We start from the raw sequence: 20,560 nt of genomic DNA, 5'->3' as shown, positions 1-20,560 counted from the left end.
ATAGGCTGAGATCTGCAGGCCTTCATAAGTCTGCCAGGATAAGAACATCCTGCTCGTGGCATTCTGAGTGAAATTACCAGGGCGTTGGGCGATGCTGTCCTTCCAGTCCCTCAGATAACCGAGGAAATCATTTGTCAACCAAAGAAATCTTGGATCATCCACTGATCTATATGGTGCAAGAAATGGTTTCCTCTTCCTTTGATGCTCAGTTGTGCTGCGCACATTGAGACAATCAAAATAAGAATCCACCATTTCACACAGCTTTGATGTACCTGTTGCATCTGCAGGACCAAATGACTTCAACACAGCTGCCACAGTAGAACTCAGTACCTGGGCTGCCAGACTTACACGCATAGTTGAATAGGAATTCAGCTTAATGTGATCATAAGTTAATCTAGGCATCAACTTCAAACCATTCTCAACATCTTGGTAAAACAGCTGAACTATATGTTGCCACAGCACATAATGCCCGTCATTCCACATGTACCTAAGCAGAAATTGTTTCACATATTTTAATATACAGTATGACAGTGCTCATATATAATACTGGGGCCAGTTGTACGAAGTGGATAGTTATTCAGTATTTAAAAAGTTGTATAGATTTCATCTGCTGGTGGCCAAGAGTGAGGGCAAAGCAAGTTCTCGAAGGGCTTCTTAAGTGAGATTAACTCATTGAATGGATACAAGAGCAATTTCAGGGTTCACTTTTTTAATTATAAATAGAACTATGGCATGGCATGTGTTTGGAAACAAAAACTAATGGGAACAGCAGAGAACAAACATGTTTTGAGGAAACATGTTTCAAATAAACATGCTAATTGTTTAACATGTTTCAGTGCTAGGGTGAAAACAGTATAATACACCTTGTAGTATTCTTTAAATAATTTTTACTCTTGTGTATTTGACTGTCACACTAATAGATTAGTAGAACCACTTTAATAATAATAATAAAAATAAAAAATAAAAAAAAACCCAGCAAGAGTGATTGCAATAACGCTGTGAAATAGAAATTGAGTGTTAGTGGGTAATGCTAACAGTAGTTTACTAAACAAAAAAGGAACAAATATAAATATTGTCAACCAGTATCTATTAGTTTAGTATTGTGAACGTTTATTGCAATCACACTAGGAATTCCAAGTTATTCCAAGACGTGCAAATTATGCTTTATCCAAGACCTTGGGATTTCTGGGAATATTTGGGAATAGTGGAAGTATGACTGGGAATTATTGGGAATTCCTAGGAATTCCAAGTTATTCCAAGCCATGCAAATTATGCTTAATCCAAGACCTTGGAATTTCTGAGAATATTTGGGAGTAGTGAAAAGTATGACTGGGAATTATTGGGAATTCCTAGGAACTCCTATTATTTCCCAGACTGTTTTAAAAAAATAATGTGTTTGGAATATCTAGGAATTTTTGGGAATAGCTAAAACACATGAAATATTGTTGGAAATTTCTATAAATTTCCCAAAATGTCAAAATTAAAGATGAACTCAGTGCATGAATCAGTTTCTGTGAATTAGTAGAAATCAACAGGATCATTTCTCTGGAGTTCCATACCTTTTTATTGTTGTCAAGCTCCAAGGTAATTATTTCCAAACAGATGTACATTAATTGCAGTTTAAGTCTGACAACTCAAAACAAAACTATAGCACTGATAAAATTGCTTTTTAGATCCAACATACTTTGTTAGTGTATATGTGCCCGTATGGACCCTTAAATCAAACACCCAGAGTTTAACTGATAGAAAAATGGATGCTCTTAGATTTGATAAATAGATTAAGCAAAAAATTCTGTCACCATAAATGAATCTATATTATTTACAATTTCAATAAAACCAAAAGTATATATATACATGTATATATTTAATATAATTGTAGATTCACCCACATACCCATCACAGCCCACTGTTGAACAATTTTTGACTTGATCCTTTATGACATTAGGAAAAAGAGGAAGACATCTCTCACAGATGTCATAAACGAAAAGCTCACAGTTTCCACACACTTGCTGTACATTTGTAAAACTGTACTGTGACATTCTCTGGACAAATTACCGGTAGTTTCATTAAAACAAGGATATCTTTAGCAGCCTCTCATTGTCATACAATGTCTTGAAATTAAGGCCAGAATAGCCGTACAGGCATATTCTTTGGCAGAAAATGTTTTTTTCTTGGGAACCATTAGTTTCACTTTCATCAGGGGAGTCCAGTGAATGGTCATCAGTGTCAGAGTTCTCAATTTCTTCAGAGGAGTCAGAACTAGAAACTTCAACATCATTATCTGAATCACTGTCTGTGGACAAATCTGAGTTGTTGTGTATTACGTCAGTTGGTATTTCTGTAGTCTTTTCAGGTATAGGCAACTCAATTTCATCAAATGCTTCTGTGAAGCTTCAATTCTTGCATAAAGGTTCACTCCATAATCCATCAAAGTCATCCACAACACTTTTGTCAACAGCCATCTCACTCAGGTGAGCCGAAAACTCTGAGGTGTTCTGTTCATGGTGCTGGAAATGATCTCCAGGAAAAAGGGATGCAAGAGAGGGAGATGACGTCAACTGGCCTGTGAAGACTGCTTTAAGTGATTTATGTGGTTGAATCTTGTAGATTTTGGTATGGGTATAGTGGGATCATCAATATGTTTCTTGTATTTCCTTGTCCTCATGGTCACTTTAATTCATGACACAACAAAATCAAAAGAATCAAAAAGATTATGAGTCAGTGGGAAACAAATAAATAACTGACATAAATAAATGACAATGCAAATAGAAAGAAACCTACATCTTGATGTATTGAAAAGACTATAGATCTCATATCATGTTAATCCCTATAAATAATTCAAAGGAAAAAATGACAAGCATTGCAAATTTATACTTGCTGCATTGTGCTGACTGGGTGTTGAAACACGTGAGCTCTAAAAATAGATTTGGTGGACTAATACAACAAGCTTAAGCTTATTTCGCAGAATTTATCTCGTTTCCTCAGGTCGATCTGAAACCTTTTAGGTGAATTTCGGCTTTTGGGGTTTTTAAAGAGCACACAATGCATTGCTTACAATGTAGTTTGATTTATTTACAATTATAGCTTATCATAACAGAAAATCCCTATAAAATTGGATTCCTTACCGTAGCAGTGAACTTGATTTAAGTGCCTCACGATCCTTTGTTATCTTGACAACCGTCGGGAACAGATCAACCAGTTAAAGTACGTTCCATTTTCCTCCTTGATTTCTTCGTAAAAAGTTTGCGTAGTTTTTTCCTTTTGAAGCGAGACCCATCTTTCAAAAAACCACCAAAACAGCATGGAAAGGGAAACAGACTTACCATCGAAAGCGACTGGTCCGGCAACCTCGTTGCCAGTCTCTCTCTCCTTCTTCTCCAGTTTCCATTCTCTCCTCAACTGATCAACTGAACCAATCACAGCACGCGAATTTTCACGTGACTATCCTCGTGATTGAGCATGACAAAGATCGCTTTATTGATCGCTCGTGCATTTTAGTAGATTTCACTTCCAAAGTTATATCAAAATGGTTTTTGCTGCGGTCCTGTGACCAGAAGAAAGCAGCGTGAGTGTCATTAACGAGAAACAAGTTATTCTTGGCGAAGATTTGGAGCCAAAAGAAAGTCTTACTGTGGATGGTTCAACGGGGAAAAATTCAAAGGGCAGATTAGCCGTATACAAAATTATTTGGTGAGTAATCGAATTCAAGTAACGTTATATTATACAAAGTAAATTCTTGTATTTAGACAAAAGCTTTTGAATGAACTTTATCATCACGAATCATACACGAGTGGGTCACTCAGTCATGGCATGAAATGAATTCTGGCTAAGGCAAAGTTGAAACAATTTAGGTTGCCCAGAGTGCGTGCCTAAACAATTTGATTTGCGAATAACAAGTCGTTTCTCTCGCCTCACTTGTTCAAACGAAATAAATACAGCAGTTCTCTCTGATCCCAGTCAAAGTTCTTGACAAAAACTCCAACCAGGCAGCCACAGTGTGCATGAGTTTGATATGTCTCCTGTGTGTTTCATCCTGACTGTATGGCAATCCGTGTTGATCTTCAATTTTTGTCCATCCGTATATTCTTTTGTGTTTACTCTATTATTTAAATGTTCCTTTAATGTTTTAAGTGTCTTTTTTTAATATTTCTAATGTCTAAATTTGGCTAAAAACCGTGATATATATCCCCCAATTCGAGAGTTGTTGATACACTTGTAGAAGATGGAAAACCTTGATTTAATCTACTGTAAGCTCAAGATTTATGTAACATATTTATCAATAGTATACAAGCACTTTCACAATTATCAAGTCTTCTCTTTTAACATTTCAACCAGCTTACAGTCAGGTCTTAATTATCTACATGTATTAAACCGTGAGCACATAAATATTTGGATCTCAGTCTTACAGTACCTCATATATATCGCAATGTAATGTAATTTTAAATTTTGTTTTAGGTATCATACAACAAAGATGAAGATGAAGAGGCTAGCTGTTGACAGCCTAATTAGAGGGCAAGAAAAGAAGCTACGGAATCAACAGAAATAACTGAACAGCAGCTAAGTTTGCCCAAACTCAGCCTTTTTTAATTTTAAGGATTGTTTCAGTTTTGTTCTTATCACTGATTCCTTACATTCATGAAAATCCAGATTTGTTCCACAGAATAGCAATAATTTAAGCTAAAATCTTGTGTATGGAAAATTGTTGGATTTGTAAACCAAAAAAGTAAGTAAATTATCTGAAAAAGTTCTTTTTTTATCAAACATGTAAAAGTTTGACCCTCATATCTGTTTTCAGTTTTACTTTTGATTTTTGATGTAAGAAAAAGAAACAGGAGAATTACTCTTATGTTTAAATTCATGAAAGCCAATGTAATAAACCATTAATTTAAAACCTGTTTGATGTGATATCAGTGACTTTATTTGTTATTTTAATGCTGGGCATCAATCATCAGAATTTTGTCTGGCCTACAAATGATACAAAATTCCCAGTTTTTCTCAGATATTTTCCAAAAAATTCCAACCTATTCTCAAAAAATCCTACAAATTCCAAGTTATTCTCAGAAATTCCTAGGAATTTTTGGGAATTTTTGGGAATTTTAAGGAATTTTCATGGTGAGTATATTTCAGTTGGAATTCCTAGGAATTCCAAGTCAGCTCTATGTAAACTTGACATAACCTTCATCTCATCAAACAACAATACAATGTATCTTTGGACATCAAAGAAGCTATTTGTTGAGTCTTTCAACTCTTCGATAACTTCTTCTTGGAATCCAGCCTTTGGGCGGATACAGTTCCTATAATCCTTGAGAGTTCGCTGACTTGGAGGGACAAGGATATTACTCTTGCGCAATTCTTCGTAGCAGGCTGGTGATTTTGTAGCAAGAGATAAACAGTAGCGTATGACCATGGGATGGTATCGTACACCTGTTGAGCTTCTGGTCAACAGCTTTTTCTGTTGCTGCCAAAATAGATCCATAAACGGGGTTATGTTCTTGTCTGATATACCAAGAATACTGGCAATGTCCTGGCTCAACTGGTGATCAATTTCAACACTTGATTTCTGTATTTCAAGCTTCATTTCCTCAAGTTTTTGCTCAAGTTCAGCACATCTGAATCTCTGCATCTGCAGCGTGAGCTTAATTCACTCTGGTGCGGTCTGTGAGACGGGTGAAAATAGATGTGCTGGCTCAGCTAGTTTCTTTTGTTTTGCCTTGTGACTGAGTTCAGATTTCTGTGAATACTGATGACAACTACAACACTGTTCACCATGTCCAAACAAAACTGCACAACCACGAGTTCTCCAATATTCCTGATCTGGAAATGAACTGCCATCATCATCATCATTGACAAAAAAAGGATCAACAGACTTTGGAATTACGTGATGCACGATACTGCTTGACAATTCAGATGGTTTCACCCCAGGACAAATAGCCGACAGTGTGCTGATACTCTTTACAAGGTCAGACACAGTAATGTTAGTAATTGATCTCAAGTTTGTAGTGTACAGTTCATGGTCTTCTGGTAGGAGCCATCCATATACATAAATAGTGAATCCTAGACTATCATCAATCATAATCTCAATTTCTGGAAGCGTAACTTGGGATTTTTTCTTCTTTAAAACTAGTCCGTCCTCTAGTTCCTGGACTATCCAACCGTTCAACAGAAGCAAGGCATCGCCTTATTCAAAATTGTCTGATATTCTCGTCTGAATTGCATATTTGTTGCAGCATATATGAAGGGGTTGATGGTGCCACTCAGATAAACCAAGAACGCGTAAGTGAGGTACACCTGTCGCGGCAAAGTGCGTTCCCCGCGCGCGGCGTCAATGTTATCTATGACAGAGATAGGAAGCCAGCAACACATGAAGCCGACCGTGACTGAAGCTAAAGTCTTGGTCACTATTCCTTTTTTCACATTCGCTCTGAGTTGCTGGAGATCATTTGCGTTCGATAATAGTTGATTTGATCTAGACACAGTACTAAAGACTTTGGCGTAGCAGAATGTGATTATAGTTAAGGGTGCTGCGATGTAAACGCACTCAATAAACACCGCATAAGCAATATTGCTTTCAAATGTGTACGAACACATCGCTTTGCCCGGCTGAAACTCAAATCCGCCGTTTTTGAATAAGAATGGAGGAACAGATCCAACGAAAGCTACGCACCAAACAACAGCAATGTACAGCAAAGCTCTTTGTTTTTTGAACAACATCGTGTACTTTTCTGGTTTGACAACGTGGCAGTATCGACTAATTGCAATTAATCCCATAGTCTGAAGAGACACCAGTCCAAATGTCAAAACTCTGAAACCGTGAAGTCGACAAAAAGTCTCGCCAAACATCCACTGGCCGTGAAACAGGGTTACAACTGTAAAAGGCATACAGAAGGTGGACATGAGAATATCGCTTACAGCAAGTGCTATCACAAACATGTTGGGAAGCGTACGAAGTCTCTGGTTTCTGTACGCGGCGTAACAAGTTAGAACATTGCCGAAGAGGGCGACAATATTAATAACAGCAAACAAAACTGTTTCAGTCCGTTCTAGAGCCTTAGTTCGCGTGGCAAGCTCGACAGAAAGTAATCTATTCATGACCTCGTGATTCAAGGAAGCTTAAACAATTCGAATCTATCTGCGAAAGTGTTCGGGCTGTGTTATTTCTTAGCTAACTGTGTGAACCATTACCATTCTTTAGATGTAGTAGATGCGGGTGTGCCTTCTAAAATAACAGTGGTAACGCTCTGTCCGTCTGTTTATAGGCGATGGTGACTACGTTCCTGAACCGAGTATTATTACTGATACCTGTCTTGTTACCCTTGCTCTTTCCTCAAACACTAAAAAAATTCACCAGAATTACTCGATACTGATTGGTCGAGAGCAGAGCAATTAATTCTAAATCGTGTTTCGTAGGGGTTGAACTAAAAACTCTAAGTATAATTTAGCGAAAAGCTGCCACAAAACACGATAAGAATTGGCGGGATCTTTTTGAGACGTAATCAATGAAACACTGCAAGTAATAAAAATTTAAACAGCAAGAAGATCTGTCATCCATTGCGACGCTCTTTTAACACCGTTAAGAAAAGTACGCGAGGCGCAACTAGGACATTGCCATAACGAAGAACAAATATAAGCGACAAGCAGGAATAACGACATTAGCTGTTCAACTTCCGGCCTGTCATTATCATTTAATTCATATTTTTGCGCATTTATTTCAAGATAAACGAATCACTTCTATGAGTGCAATTGTAAGTGCACAGTAATAGCCAAGGAGACTAGAGATGCGTAAACTAACTTTAGGGAAACATTCAAGTCGATGAGTCCTTACTAGGATGAAACAGCTGCCTTAGGGGCCGACACTATAGCTTTTCTTTACAGTTTTAATACAGTTTTAAGACAGGGGACGAGAATAAATGAAATTGTCCATAACCTACAGACAATGTTCCCGAAGTAACACAAAATTATCAGAAAATTACTCAAGAAAACATGTGTGAACCGGTAAGGAGAAGATATACTAGTATTATGATAAACACTGCTATTGTTACTGACCGTTTTGAAGCTGTATCTGTCAGTTGAGGCAGATAAATTAACTTCCTCGTTTTTGCCTTTCATTGGTTGCGTAGGAACGCGTGTTTGTAGAGCAGCAGCTCGTGACAGCACGTAGGAGGCGTGGCACTGACGCGGGACACTGGATCGAATTATTACTACGGTAGTAGAGTAAAATCCCGCATGTGTAGTAAGAACCCGGCCCGTCTGGAAGTTTAAGAACCTGCTGGCAGAAATTTGCCATTTTAATACCCCAAAATACCCAAAATACCCAAAGGAAGTGTTTCAATAGTGTCCCAATTAGTTTTTTGTTTTTTTTTTTTAAGCTAAATATCATTCAGACTTAAATAATTCACTCATTCATTCAATAGGTAGCTTTTCGTGCAAAATTTATGCATTGCAGCAAAATTACGACGCTGAGTGCGAAAAAAATACTACTTAAGTTTCTAAAGTCATTGCATTTCGCTGCTGTGTATCTTACGACAACATTTCTACAGGCCTATCGGATTTTTGCAGATGAGCTTAGATCCCGAACGACAAAATATGATTTTGTGGCAGCGGTGGGATTCGAACCCACGCCATCGAAATGATTGATGCCTAAAACCAGCGCCTTAGACCAGTCGGCCACGCTACCAGCTCTTTTCACAATTTTTTGATAATATTTAATAATCGTGCTACGACCCCGAGTTTTCTAATAGAAAACGAAGGCGAGTAGTATAATAGTTTAAGTACGCACTCTTACGGATTACAGCACAAAACCTACACTGCGCTGCTCTTGAAACTCTTAAAATACACAAAATTGCAGGTTTGTGCTGCAAATCTTTAGTCTGTTGTCACAAGAGACTGGCGCGCGTACGGTTGTATATGGACAAAGTGAAAATCACAACTTTTTGACTCGATGGAGTGCCAAATTTTCTTAGCCATGGGGCTCTGCTGTAGTAGTTAACAATAAGATTTTGTGCTCGAGATTTCTTTCGCGTGATGGTTGACGAGGGCGCAGTTCTTAAACAAATCAAGTTAGCCCGATAAAGAAGATGGAGGGCTTATATGTCGGTTTTCGGAAAACATTTGGAAGAACAACTTTCCAGTCCCTATAGACCCCTTCTTTGATTATATCCAATTACAGAAACTGCATGCGCTTGGAACGTTGATATTTTTATACCGCCAAGGAGGCCTGGTAATTGGTCACAACACAAAGGTGGGTACATTATTGGCAAAAGAAAATAAAGACGATTTTAATTTCGGACAAAAATGCCCGAAAATAAAACCGTCCAAAATTTTCAAGCGTCCGAAATATTTAGTGCAGTATATATCTTGGAAGTAACCCCAATGCTCTTACTTTCCTTCATACTGGGCTTTAGGGCGCAAACTCTAGTGGAGTAACGGCATTATAACATTTGTATTGTTTTCTCTTCATTGTATTGAGTCGCAAAACCTTCGAGGTGCAGTAAAACTATTATTTTCACAGATGCTGTTTCAGTCTAATTCGTGTTTCGTTTCGCAAATTTACTTAAGCTATGTTTCGGCAAAATGTCCGAAATTGTTGTCCGAAATTTATCCGAAATTAGATAAAAAGTACCGCAAATTTTACGTCCGAAATAAAACGTCCAAAAATTCTACGTCCGAATTTTTTTACAAGTAACAGCAGACGACAACAGCGAAACTTACGGCGTCTTACAATTATGAACATATGTTGTTATTGATATCTCCTAACGATGTTTTAGTAACATTAATTTTCCTTGCTGCTTAAGAGTTTCTTTAAAACTAAATTTTTTAAAAGATAGACGATGGATGATGTGTCATCCGAAACATGTCTTGTTAATACTGTTTATATGAATTTCAAACACATCGTGTGGTTTCCAAAGATCTTCCCAAAATGGCATACAAAGCTTTGAAAATGAACAAGACATGACAAAATGCTAATATTACAAAACCCTACTTATTTATTCATTCATCTTTGCTAATTTATTATAGTAAATTATCTTAAAATTGTCCCGAGACAAAAACAATACATAAATATATCCCGGCCTATATCCTGACATGCACAAAATTTCCTTCGTGTATCCGAGACGTTTAAGCCTGGTTTTCACCAGCGACGCTAACCTCAAGCGCAAACACAATATGTGGTCTTACTTCACCGTTAAAACGGCCTTGACGCAGGCATACGCACAAGTGCAAGCACAAGGACCTTTTTTTTTCTTTTTTCGTTTTTCTTGCACTTGCGCTTATGCCCAAGTTTGCGCTCAGGCAAAACACAAGCACAAGGATATTTAACCACAGGTGGTTGTGTTTGGTCACTGAAAACACTGGTTCCAGATTACCTTGCGCCAAAACAGTTTTCCAAAATGCCGGAAAGTTCGGATGATTTTGCTTGTACTTGTGTTTCCGTCGAATTTCGTTTTCACTTGGTCATCCCTATTGCTTGCGTTTGTGCTTTTGTGTTTACGCTTGTGCTTGCGCTTGTGTCGCTACTCAAAACCAAGCTTTAAAGTTCTCCTTGTTTTATCTATTTTACGGATATACCTTGTTCTATAAAACGAGTTTTAAAAGTAAGAAAATGCGTACTCTTATATAAACAGCCGAACTAGTGATTATTTTAATATACTGAGTAAACTTATTTGCTGGAGGACTAGGCGGTAAAATTTTAATAAAACACCGTGACAACTCCTCCTTGGTTATCATTCACTTAAAACTCACTACCGCTTATGTTTCGTACGTATTGATTCACTAACAGAAATCAAATGGCGATCAAGCTAGTCAAACGCCACACACTTCTCCAGTACCTGACATTTCATTCGCTCCCTGTTTCACCTATCTCTATTGTTTCCAGGGCTAGCTTCACTGTTTCTTTAGTTTGTTGTACTATTTTCTCAGCCAATCCTGTTTAGCCTTCTGAGAAGTGCGTGACGCCTCAAACAAGTTAAAGAAAACAAATCAATTCCGTCATTTTACTTTTAATGCACGGCTATGAAATGAAAAATGAAAGTGTATGTTACATAAAAACCATGTGATATGAGCAACATTTTCCTACAACTTGTCGCACAACAATGCTTCATTGCAAGTTGAAAAGCGTTGTTGTGCGTATTGCCATTCGTGTTGCATGTTGTGTAATAACTACTCTTGTGGAATAATTACTGTCTCTACGTTAAGGAGCTACGTCACAGCTTGCGCACCTTGAAACGTTTAGCCTAAATTTTCCAAGTCTGTCGTTTGCAATCCGTGCTAATCTTCTCCATCCTTCTCCATCGCTGTTCCTTTATGATTTATTATTATCTCTTTGGTGTTTTTCCATCTTAATTAACTACAATTTTCATGTTTTCTTCAATTAAAAGGTAATTTTGTACCTTGCCCAAATAACTCAAAATGCCTTGACTGAGCCCCTTTAATTAATTTCCTTGACTGTTAAAAACACGGAAAAAATGTTTGTAAATGAATATAAACGTTCATTATTATCATTCTTGCCGCACAACAAGAACCATTTTATGCAAAGGTACAAGACGTAGGTAGAGAGTTTATAATGTTACAAACAGCATTATCCTTGCCGTGTTGCACACTAATAAATTAATAATTTCAAACTGTTGTTTGTAATACAGCGAAATATCTCGCTGGACATTTCATAGGTAAAATTTGTATAATTATAATAAACATTTCTCTCGTTATGTTGTGTACGCTAGTATCTACAATTCAATTCAACATTCTTGGGATACGAAATTTGACACTTTTTTTAGTTTAAAACAATTTACCAAATTAGAGAGTAGTATACCCTCAGCAATGGAACAACGCTTTAAGTAAACTGTTCATTGTGGTTCCTTTTCTTCATCCGTACTTTTAAAATCATTCATTGTTCAGTGTTAAATCCCCCTAAAAGTTAAAATTGTTTGCGAACATAGATGTCCTCTAATACAAGACCTTTTAGGTGCAAAAAAAAAAATGTCTCATTTAAGAGACGCGGGCGATGATTTACAAATTTGAATACATACAGTGAGTGTTTGCGGTGAACAGGGCCAAAGATGTTTCACCATTATCGGCCAAGTGATTTTTGCCAGCCTTCCTGATCGAGGTCGTAGCATATTAATAAAATTTTCTACGTGAGAAACAGAACAATGTTTGGTTCTTATGGTGATTTCTCTTTAAGTTTCTTTCTACAAGCCAGACAAGTCTGTAAACTTAGTGATTAAGCCATCACTGCCGTTAGATCTTGCCCCACTGTCAGCATGCGCGCTGCTCTCGTGCTGGGATGTTCACGCTGACCACTATGTTATATATAGGATGCCCGTATATACTCTATATCACGTATCTTTCCTGATATAGCCATTCACCGAGCCGTTCATGTGCCGCTTTTTAACTTCAAAAACAGTCGACTCCGCATCGCTGTCCTCGTCCGTATCACTTAACATCAAGCTTGTACTCAAGTATTTACCTGGAGGAAAAATAACTAAAATTGACGGATGATCTCATACCAACGTTATTACTGAGCCGATAATTATGGCGGCAATGACGTGATTGACAATTCAGAACTCAAAACAAGCATGAAAACCAATGGCAGGCACGAGAAAACATGATACTAGAGGCAAGCAAGAGCGGGAAAACGTCTCAATGGTGCTAAGCGCGGAAAACACGTCACGGATGGTGAGCGCTGGAAAACGTTGATGAAGAGGGCGGGAAAAGTGCAACATCACGCATGATTGGTCGAGGGAAAACAATCAATACTAAAAATGATTTTTGAGGTTGAATAAGTGATCATAATGTGAAGCCCAAAAATAAAAATTTTATATGGTTATCTTAAGAGATTCCCGTGAGATACTCTTAGCGGTACTTGCACAGGCTGCCTCTTGAACATATTTGAGAGTGAGGTTAGCAAACGAAATTCCAGCAGCAAAAGGGACAAACCCTTCAAGTCGCTTACCTCCTTTTGGTAGCATCTCCATACTCTCAAGCTTGTCATCTTCGTCCTCGTCAATAACAGCGTACCGATGGCGCCTCTTCCCACGACCACGCCTCCTAAACAAAATGACATCAAAAAGTAAGCTCCCCTATCGCAACCCAAACAATAACTTCTAGTAAACCTTTAAGGCACTCAAAGCGCAACTGACCTAAGTAAGCAACTCTGTTCAGTTTTGGAGACTACAATTTGCTGGTTCTCTCGGAGGCGTGATTCACATTCCCAAGGCTTCAATTTTTTTAAAATTTCGTCCTTTGTAATCTGTCGAAATCTTTTAAAATCTTTACCATCCCTGCTTGTTTTTTGATGGTCTCACCTCCGCGACGCTATTTACGACTCGGCCATGTCCGCTTTCGGAAGAAAAGAGCGCAAGAATGCTGACTGGTTCGAGGCGCGTTGGGATGAAATGCAGCCAGTCACGGAAGCCAAAAGGATAGCCCTGCTGGCATACAAGCAGAACTCTTGCCATAGCACACGCGACGCCCTCAGAGTAGCTAAGAGCAAAGCCCAGCAGACCGCCCGCCGCTGTGCTAACGTGGACTGGCAGAACCTGTACGCCAAGATCCAGACAGCCGCCGACTGTGGCCACGCCAAAGGGATGTACGAGGGGATCAAGACGGCCACCGGCCCCACGAGCGTCAAAACAGCACCGCTCAAAGCGAAGTCTGGCGAAGTCATCACCGACCAGAGCAAGCAGCTGCAGCGTTGGGTCGAGCACTATCTCGAGCTCTACTCGACCCAGAACATTGTGACAGACGCTGCCCTTGATGCCTTGCCCGGACTTCCAGCCATGGAGGAGCTAGACGAGATGCCCACACTAGAGGAGCTCAGCAAAGCCATTGACAACCTCGCCTGTGGCAAGGCACCAGGGTTGGACAGCATACCAGTAGAAGTCCTAAAGCATGGCAAACCTTCCATCCTCCAACCGCTTCACGAGCTCCTCTGCCATTGATGGAAGAAAGGACACATCCCACAAGACATGAGAGATGCTAGTATAGTCACCCTTTACAAAAACAAGGGTGACCGAAGCGATTGTAATAACTATCGCGGCATTTCACTCCTCAGCATTGTAGGCAAAGTCTTTGCACGTGTCGCACTGGGTCGCCTGCAGAGTCTTGCTTCGCGAGTTTATCCAGATTCCCAGTGTGGCCTCAGAGCCGGCAGATCCACAGTAGATATGATCTTCTTCCTCCGCCAGCTGCAGGAGAAGTGTCGTGAGCAGCAGCAGCCATTGTTCCTCGCTTTTGTGGACCTGACAAAAGCCTTTGACCTGGTCAGTCGTAGTGGGCTCTTCCAAATCCTTCAGAAGATCGGCTGTCCACCAAAACTCCTCGCCCTCATCACCGCCTTCCACAAGGACATGCAGAGCACCGTCTGCTTTGATGGAGCCACCTCGGATACCTTCCCAGTCAGCAGTGGAGTAAAGCAGGGCTGCGTTTTGGCGTCAACCCTGTTCGGGATTTTCTTCTCGATGTTACTCCACTACGCCTTTGCCGATTGCTCGGAGGGTGTATACATTCGGACGAGGTCAGATGGCAAGCTTTTCAACATTGCCAGACTCCGCGCCAAAACCAAGACTCTTAAAGTGCTCATACGCGAGCTGTTGTTCGTGGATGATACTGCCCTGGCATCCCACAACGAGGCAGGCCTTCAACGCTTGGTTGATAAGCTGTCTCACGCCTGCAAGGAGCTCGGCCTTACCATCAGTCTAAAGAAGACAAACATCCTAGCCCAAGATGCAGAGACACCTCCCGTCATTACCATCAACAACACTGAACTGGAGGTCGTGGACTCTTTCACTTACCTAGGGTCAACAGTGTCAAGCAAGGCGTCGCTAGATGTCGAGATCAGTTCAAAGATCGCCAAGGCAGCCGGCGTTATGGCCAAACTCAACAAGAGAGTGTGGATTAGCGACCTGTTGAGCGAGAGGACCAAGCTGCAAGTCTACCGATCTTGTGTCCTTTCCACTCTCCTTTACGGAAGCGAGTCGTGGCCCACATACGCCAGACGAGAGAAGCGGCCCAACGGGTTCCACCTCCGCTGCCTTCGGCGTCTCCTTCAGATCAAATGGCAGGACAGAGTCTCCAACAACAATGTTCTTCAACGAGCCGACATGCCGAGCATCCCTACACTACTCATCCAAAGACGCCTACGGTAGCTCGGTCATGTTCACCGTATGGAACCCGATCGCTTGCCAAGGCAAGTCCTCTACAGGGAACTGTGGGAGGGCGCCCGACGCGTGAGCCGACCACTCCTTCGCTTTAAGGATGTTTGCAAGCGTGACCTGCGACTCGCTGAATTCAATCCCAATACCTGGGAGGTCCTCGCGCAAGACCGCGCCGCCTGGCGTCACGGTGTGAAGGAGGGAGCACTCAGGGCCGAGGAGACAATCAAGCAGGCGGCGAGAAAGGAACGACAAGTATCAGTTCGTGAGGCCACCAACTACATCTGTACCAGCTGCAACAAAGACTGCCACTCAAGAATCGGGCTTTTGAGTCACTTAAGAGCCTGTCGACACTGATGCGCTGACCATCGCCTCTCCGAGACGAGGATGCCATATATATATATATATATAGAGAGAGAGAGAGAGAGAGAGAGAGAGAGAGAGAGAGAGAGAGAGAGAGAGAGAGAGAGAGAGAGAGAGAGAGAGAGAATCGGAGCTAATTATGTTCTGTCCCTTAGGGCTAAATTTAAAAATTCGTGCGGCAAATGCATGCCATCACCACGGTTAAGCGGATTCCTACAAGTGTTAATTTCCCATGCTTCTAAAATACGTATGTTGCGCCAATTTGTGCTTGTACGTAAAATCTTTGAAGATTCCCAGGAGATGGTGTGGCCAGAGTGTAAACAATGTTCCGCTAAAGCTGACTTGTGCGAGTGTTTGTTTACAACCGCTTTTTGATGTTCTTTGAGCCGGGTGGAAAATTCGTCCTGAGTGCCGCGATCACATGTTTCATTTCCTTTGATTGTTGGTCAACAGAAGACGGGATAGCTTTTGCACGATCAGTCAAAGACTTGACCACAGCCCTTTTGTGAGCAACGGGATGGTGAGAAGTCTTAGCTTCACCACGCTTCACAAAGCTGGGTTTACGTCGATGGGTTTTCAACACCCTAGTGCTAGTTTTATGCTTTTCTTCTTGCGCCGAATGGAAGGAAAAAAAGCGTCTAGCGATAATAAAGCTTTTGTTTTGACGAGTGTGCCACATCTTGCAGAAATGTTCATTACAGGCCTCGAGCCCCGTTTTGTTATGTAATATTAATGAGGTTTACGTTTTTTTTCTATATGATGTTTTTTTTTTTTTTTTTTTTTTCTGAACAGGAAAGGCCAGAAAAACGCCATTCTTCTTTGCTTTGAAAAGCCTTTCAAGTAGGCAGCAATTATTTTTTACTTCATAGGCACTTTAAAGGCACCGCAGCTTGCAAATTTTTCCATGTAATTTAAGCATGCATGAACATTTGGTTGCTTGCAGACAAACTTGTGGCTTAGCTCATCTGTCGTTAGGAGACGTTCAAATTAATGGTAAAATTCAGCTAATTTATTTGCAGCAAAGCCAATTGCCTCTGATATAAATGGACCATTGGGACCTTTTGAAAAAGCTGGACTCTACTCAGAAATGCAAGCGTCTCATGCAATATACGCGAGCTTGTCCTCAGCTCGTACTCGTCTCAATATTTTTGTTCGTTCGTTCGTTCATTCGGCATTCATTCATTTAGAAGAGATGATATCACAGTGGCAAACAAGGTGGACGTACTGAAGGAACACCGCGTACGAAAACTTCAAGATCATTTGACGTTTTTTCTTTTTTTCTCTTTTTTTTTTGAAACGAAAATGTCAGAGAAAATAGCTTACTGGCCTTGAATTGTGATCTGCTAAAAAACCCCTTAATCACAGCTTTAGGGGCTAATAATTATTTAAAACACTCGCACAGAAGTTTGCAATGCCATGTAAATAATCTCGGCACATTTTTTTCTTTTCTATTTGTTACTCGAACTTCTGGTGCATTCCGCCTTTATAACACATTGGACACTGATGTTGGGACACTGGGCACCTCCAAGTCGTAATTTAATGATAATTAACGAAGAACGTAAATTAAAATCGACTTTTGAAAGTGAGAGGGGCGACATGTTTTTTTTTTAATCTATCCGTCTCCGAGATCAAGCGTAAATTCTCATTAGTAATCATCATACATTTCTTAGTAATTGTCCTTGTGAGGATTTGGCGTTACATCGATATAATATCCACCTTGTTCTTGCCACCTGTCTATGCAGACAGCATATTAATATTCGGATAAGAAAAGAGGTGCCTATTAGCTTTTCAAGTTTCGTTTAAACAGTAATAGGTTTGGAGCTCGCGTTTTTGCCAGGTTATAGAAAAAGAAGGAACTGTTCCCTCGAATTATTGGCTTCTGTTTGGTCGACTAATAGGGCTTATTATGTATAAGAAGAAGTTTCGTGCAACAAGACCGGAAATAGATTGCCAAGGAAATTGCTAATTATACGAGACACGACATGTACGTTAAATCTGCATCATGAACGTATTTCTTTTAGGTACAGTTGTATGTATGGCAAATTTAAACGAAAGTGGGTCTTCATCTTTGGCAGGTTTGGCATTTAATTCGATAATATTTTTACCCTTGCGTCAAGACCTCTTGTGTCAACCTTCGCTGAAAGAGTGATTATTTCAAAATTAGCGGCAGGTAAACATCACGATCACAGCCATTTTCGTTATTACAAAAAAAAATATATATATATAATAAAATTTGATGTTCCTATTTAGTTTCTTTTTATATAATTTTTTCTGACACTTTCACGAGCTTTTTTTCGAATTATTTGTTTCTATCGGATTATGGAAGTAAACCTTCTACAAGTACGAGCGGAAAAACCGAACAAGTAAATAATAGAACAGATTTCTGTTGCTGGCGCAAATTGGCCTGCATTGCGGGTGGTTTTACACAAACGGCAGCAGATTAACTTCCTCTGACATGCAATTTCAGTTACAGGCTAAGAAAAGGTGGGGAAGATTATGCTTCTCGTGCTAAGAAACCGACTATTTTAATTCAAAGCATCGATTATATACATATGATACAGAGTAAAATTATGTTCACATCACAACATAAGAAAATTAAAGTAATTTGATAATTTAATAATTGAATTAATCCAATGTCGACGTTGTTTACAAGACTTAAAAGGATCGATCGCGTAATTTTTCAAGGATTTACGGTAAGCACCTCAAGTAGGCTGTTGGACATGAAGAGGAAAATACCCAGCATCAACCTTTTATCAAGTAAAACACAGCTTTTTTTTTTCTACTGCTGTCACTTTTGTTTCATATTTTAGAGGTAAAGTTGCTGATTTAAGATTCGTTTCATTTCTTCGTTTCAGATTCTGACAGTGCATCATTTTTTAGAATGAATTGGTTATGAGCACAATTGCGTGTAGCAGTTTATCACATCACGTCCAAATCTGCGGCTAAACGGAGATCATCAGCGACCGTCTTGTCTCCCGATTCAAACGAAAGACTTAAAACTAACCCTTGATCTCGAAGAGAAGCAGATGGCCTGCTAAGATATCATTTAATTTAGAAAATTGAACAGAATATCGTGACATTAACAGTCTATACTACGCTTGACTTCTTTATTCTCGTCACATGTCCGCGCCTGACAAGATTAATACAGTACGCGGAGAAATATGGCGCTGACTTTGCGTAAGACCGAATAGAAAGGGTGTGATGCGAATTAGAAAAAAAATTAGGTATCATTTCTGCCTATTGATTCATTTCCCAAATTATCAAGAATCCGTCAAGAGACATCTTTAGCTAAAGTGAAGAAAACTTAATGAAGATACTATCTATATGAATTACAAAGCAGGTAACGAGTACATTTTCAAACTCACCCTGCGCCCGAGTTGGACAAAGGATTACTGGACTCCATGACACGAAAACGAAAAGCAGAGAAACACTTATTCTTAAACTGCGACTCATATCTCTATCTAATCAATCTCAGATACAAGTCAATATAGTATCCATTAATCACTAGTGATGTCTGGTCGAATTATGCTTAAACAAAAGCTAACAACGACTAATGAAAGATGGCATGATATGACTCACAGTTAAAACAACGCTTTGATGTCAGACATAAGCCAATCATGTCACTTTTTCGCGTGACGTATGACTCAGCAGACCACATCACGCATATGCTTTAATTCTGTTCTCTTTGTTTATTTGAGGATCCGGTTATTTAATGAATTCGAATTTCTTTACCAAGGTTGGCTGGATATGTCTAAAGGATTGCCATTCTTGTGTAAATGTGAACTTTTTCTTTATTCGAAATAAAAGACATACAGGTAAGCTAATTCACTGTCTTCAAGCGATATTAAAAGGGATTTTCTGCAGTTAGACCTTGGATCCCAGAAGAAAACAAACTTCAAATATTCCGGTTTTACTTATCACAAATAACTACGCGCAAGATGACTCAGCTTCAGATTCTCGCTATTTCTTCGCATCGCATCAAGCTTTTTGATTGCTATACTCTCATCAGTACCATATCCTCACTGCATACTCATTACCTCATCGCATAAGATTAAGTTATGGGAAGAGTCCGCGACTGATGAGGCAGTAGGCATGCAACGAGGATATGGGCAGATAGGAGCTTGGTCAACCGCCACCAGGGGAGGTGAGCGGAGAGACCAAATATAAACTCCAAATGGCGCAAAGCATTACTGACGCCACCAGCACGGGCGAAAACGGGGGAATGCTATGGAATAACAGCATGTTTTGCAATGAGCTAATTAATTATGCAGTGAGAACAGTTTGAATGTTATTTTTGTGAACTGGATGGCTTTTTAAGTTCGTATCGTTAATGATTTCCCTTTTTCATCCGGTGTGTTTTCCCTGAATTTATTTCATTTTAAATGATAAATTCTCGATGTTGAATACCCGGAGGGGCTGTAGAATATTGGGAGTAAAAGGCGCTCAAAATCAATAAGGTTTACGACGCAAGATCTTCTAGTCAGAGCTTACACTTTTTCATAATGTCATAAAACTTTTGCAATTTTGCTCCTTGACATCAGGAGTCTGTTGATAATTCCCAGACAGCACTTGTTCCCTTAAAATAATCCAAAATTATCCGTTTTTCCATGTAACATGATGACCTTGCCCCCTTGTTCCCGAAAATATCTTTAAGTCTCCAATAGGTGAAGAAAGCGAAAGATAAAGATTGTCAAATAGACGTAGTTTACCTAAAGTACACGTTGTCAATATAGAAGAAATTGTGATCATTATGCGACCAGTGTTTATATTCACAGTTTGACTTCGTCATTCTTAAAATATTTCATGTTTTTATTGAAGAAGAATTCGCGAAAGGGTTGTGAGACAAACAGAGCACTGACAGGGCTAGAGACAAATTGAGGTGGAGGGAAGATGCTGCGGCCCTATATGCCATGTGGCATGCCGCGGACAGTTATTAGTTATGTAGTTTACGCGGCAGGTCGATGCCGTTGCCCGGAGTGTGGTCGTCACCATGTCAAGAGTGCGAATTGGGGCGTTCAGTGTATGTGTGAACCAGTACAGCCAGTCAGCCA

General features: G+C 39.7%; 1 protein-coding gene and 1 long non-coding RNA gene across 2 annotated transcripts; one reads left to right on the top strand and one right to left on the bottom strand.

Annotated features, from left to right (window-relative positions):
- Positions 1-3,466: 3,466 nt before the first annotated feature.
- On the top strand, positions 3,467-4,895 carry LOC149104698 (uncharacterized). Its single transcript, XR_016201268.1, has 2 exons — positions 3,467-3,690; positions 4,456-4,895. It is a non-coding gene; the product is annotated as an uncharacterized LOC149104698 (long non-coding RNA).
- Positions 4,896-6,081: 1,186 nt separating this feature from the next.
- Positions 6,082-8,338, bottom strand: LOC149104697 (melatonin receptor type 1B-B-like). Its single transcript, XM_089270925.1, has one exon. It carries the CDS (start codon positions 7,087-7,089, stop codon positions 6,157-6,159), a length of 933 nt encoding a protein of 310 aa, XP_089127051.1. The 5' UTR covers positions 7,090-8,338; the 3' UTR covers positions 6,082-6,156.
- Positions 8,339-20,560: the final 12,222 nt, after the last annotated feature.

This window comes from Orbicella faveolata, unplaced genomic scaffold (genome assembly GCF_042242905.1).
Source record: "Orbicella faveolata isolate gen_17 unplaced genomic scaffold, um_ofav_v1 contig_34, whole genome shotgun sequence".
Taxonomy (NCBI): Eukaryota; Metazoa; Cnidaria; class Anthozoa; order Scleractinia; family Merulinidae; genus Orbicella; species Orbicella faveolata.
The sequence above is the reverse complement of the archived record's forward strand: the minus strand, read 5'-3'. Positions and strand labels throughout refer to the sequence as shown.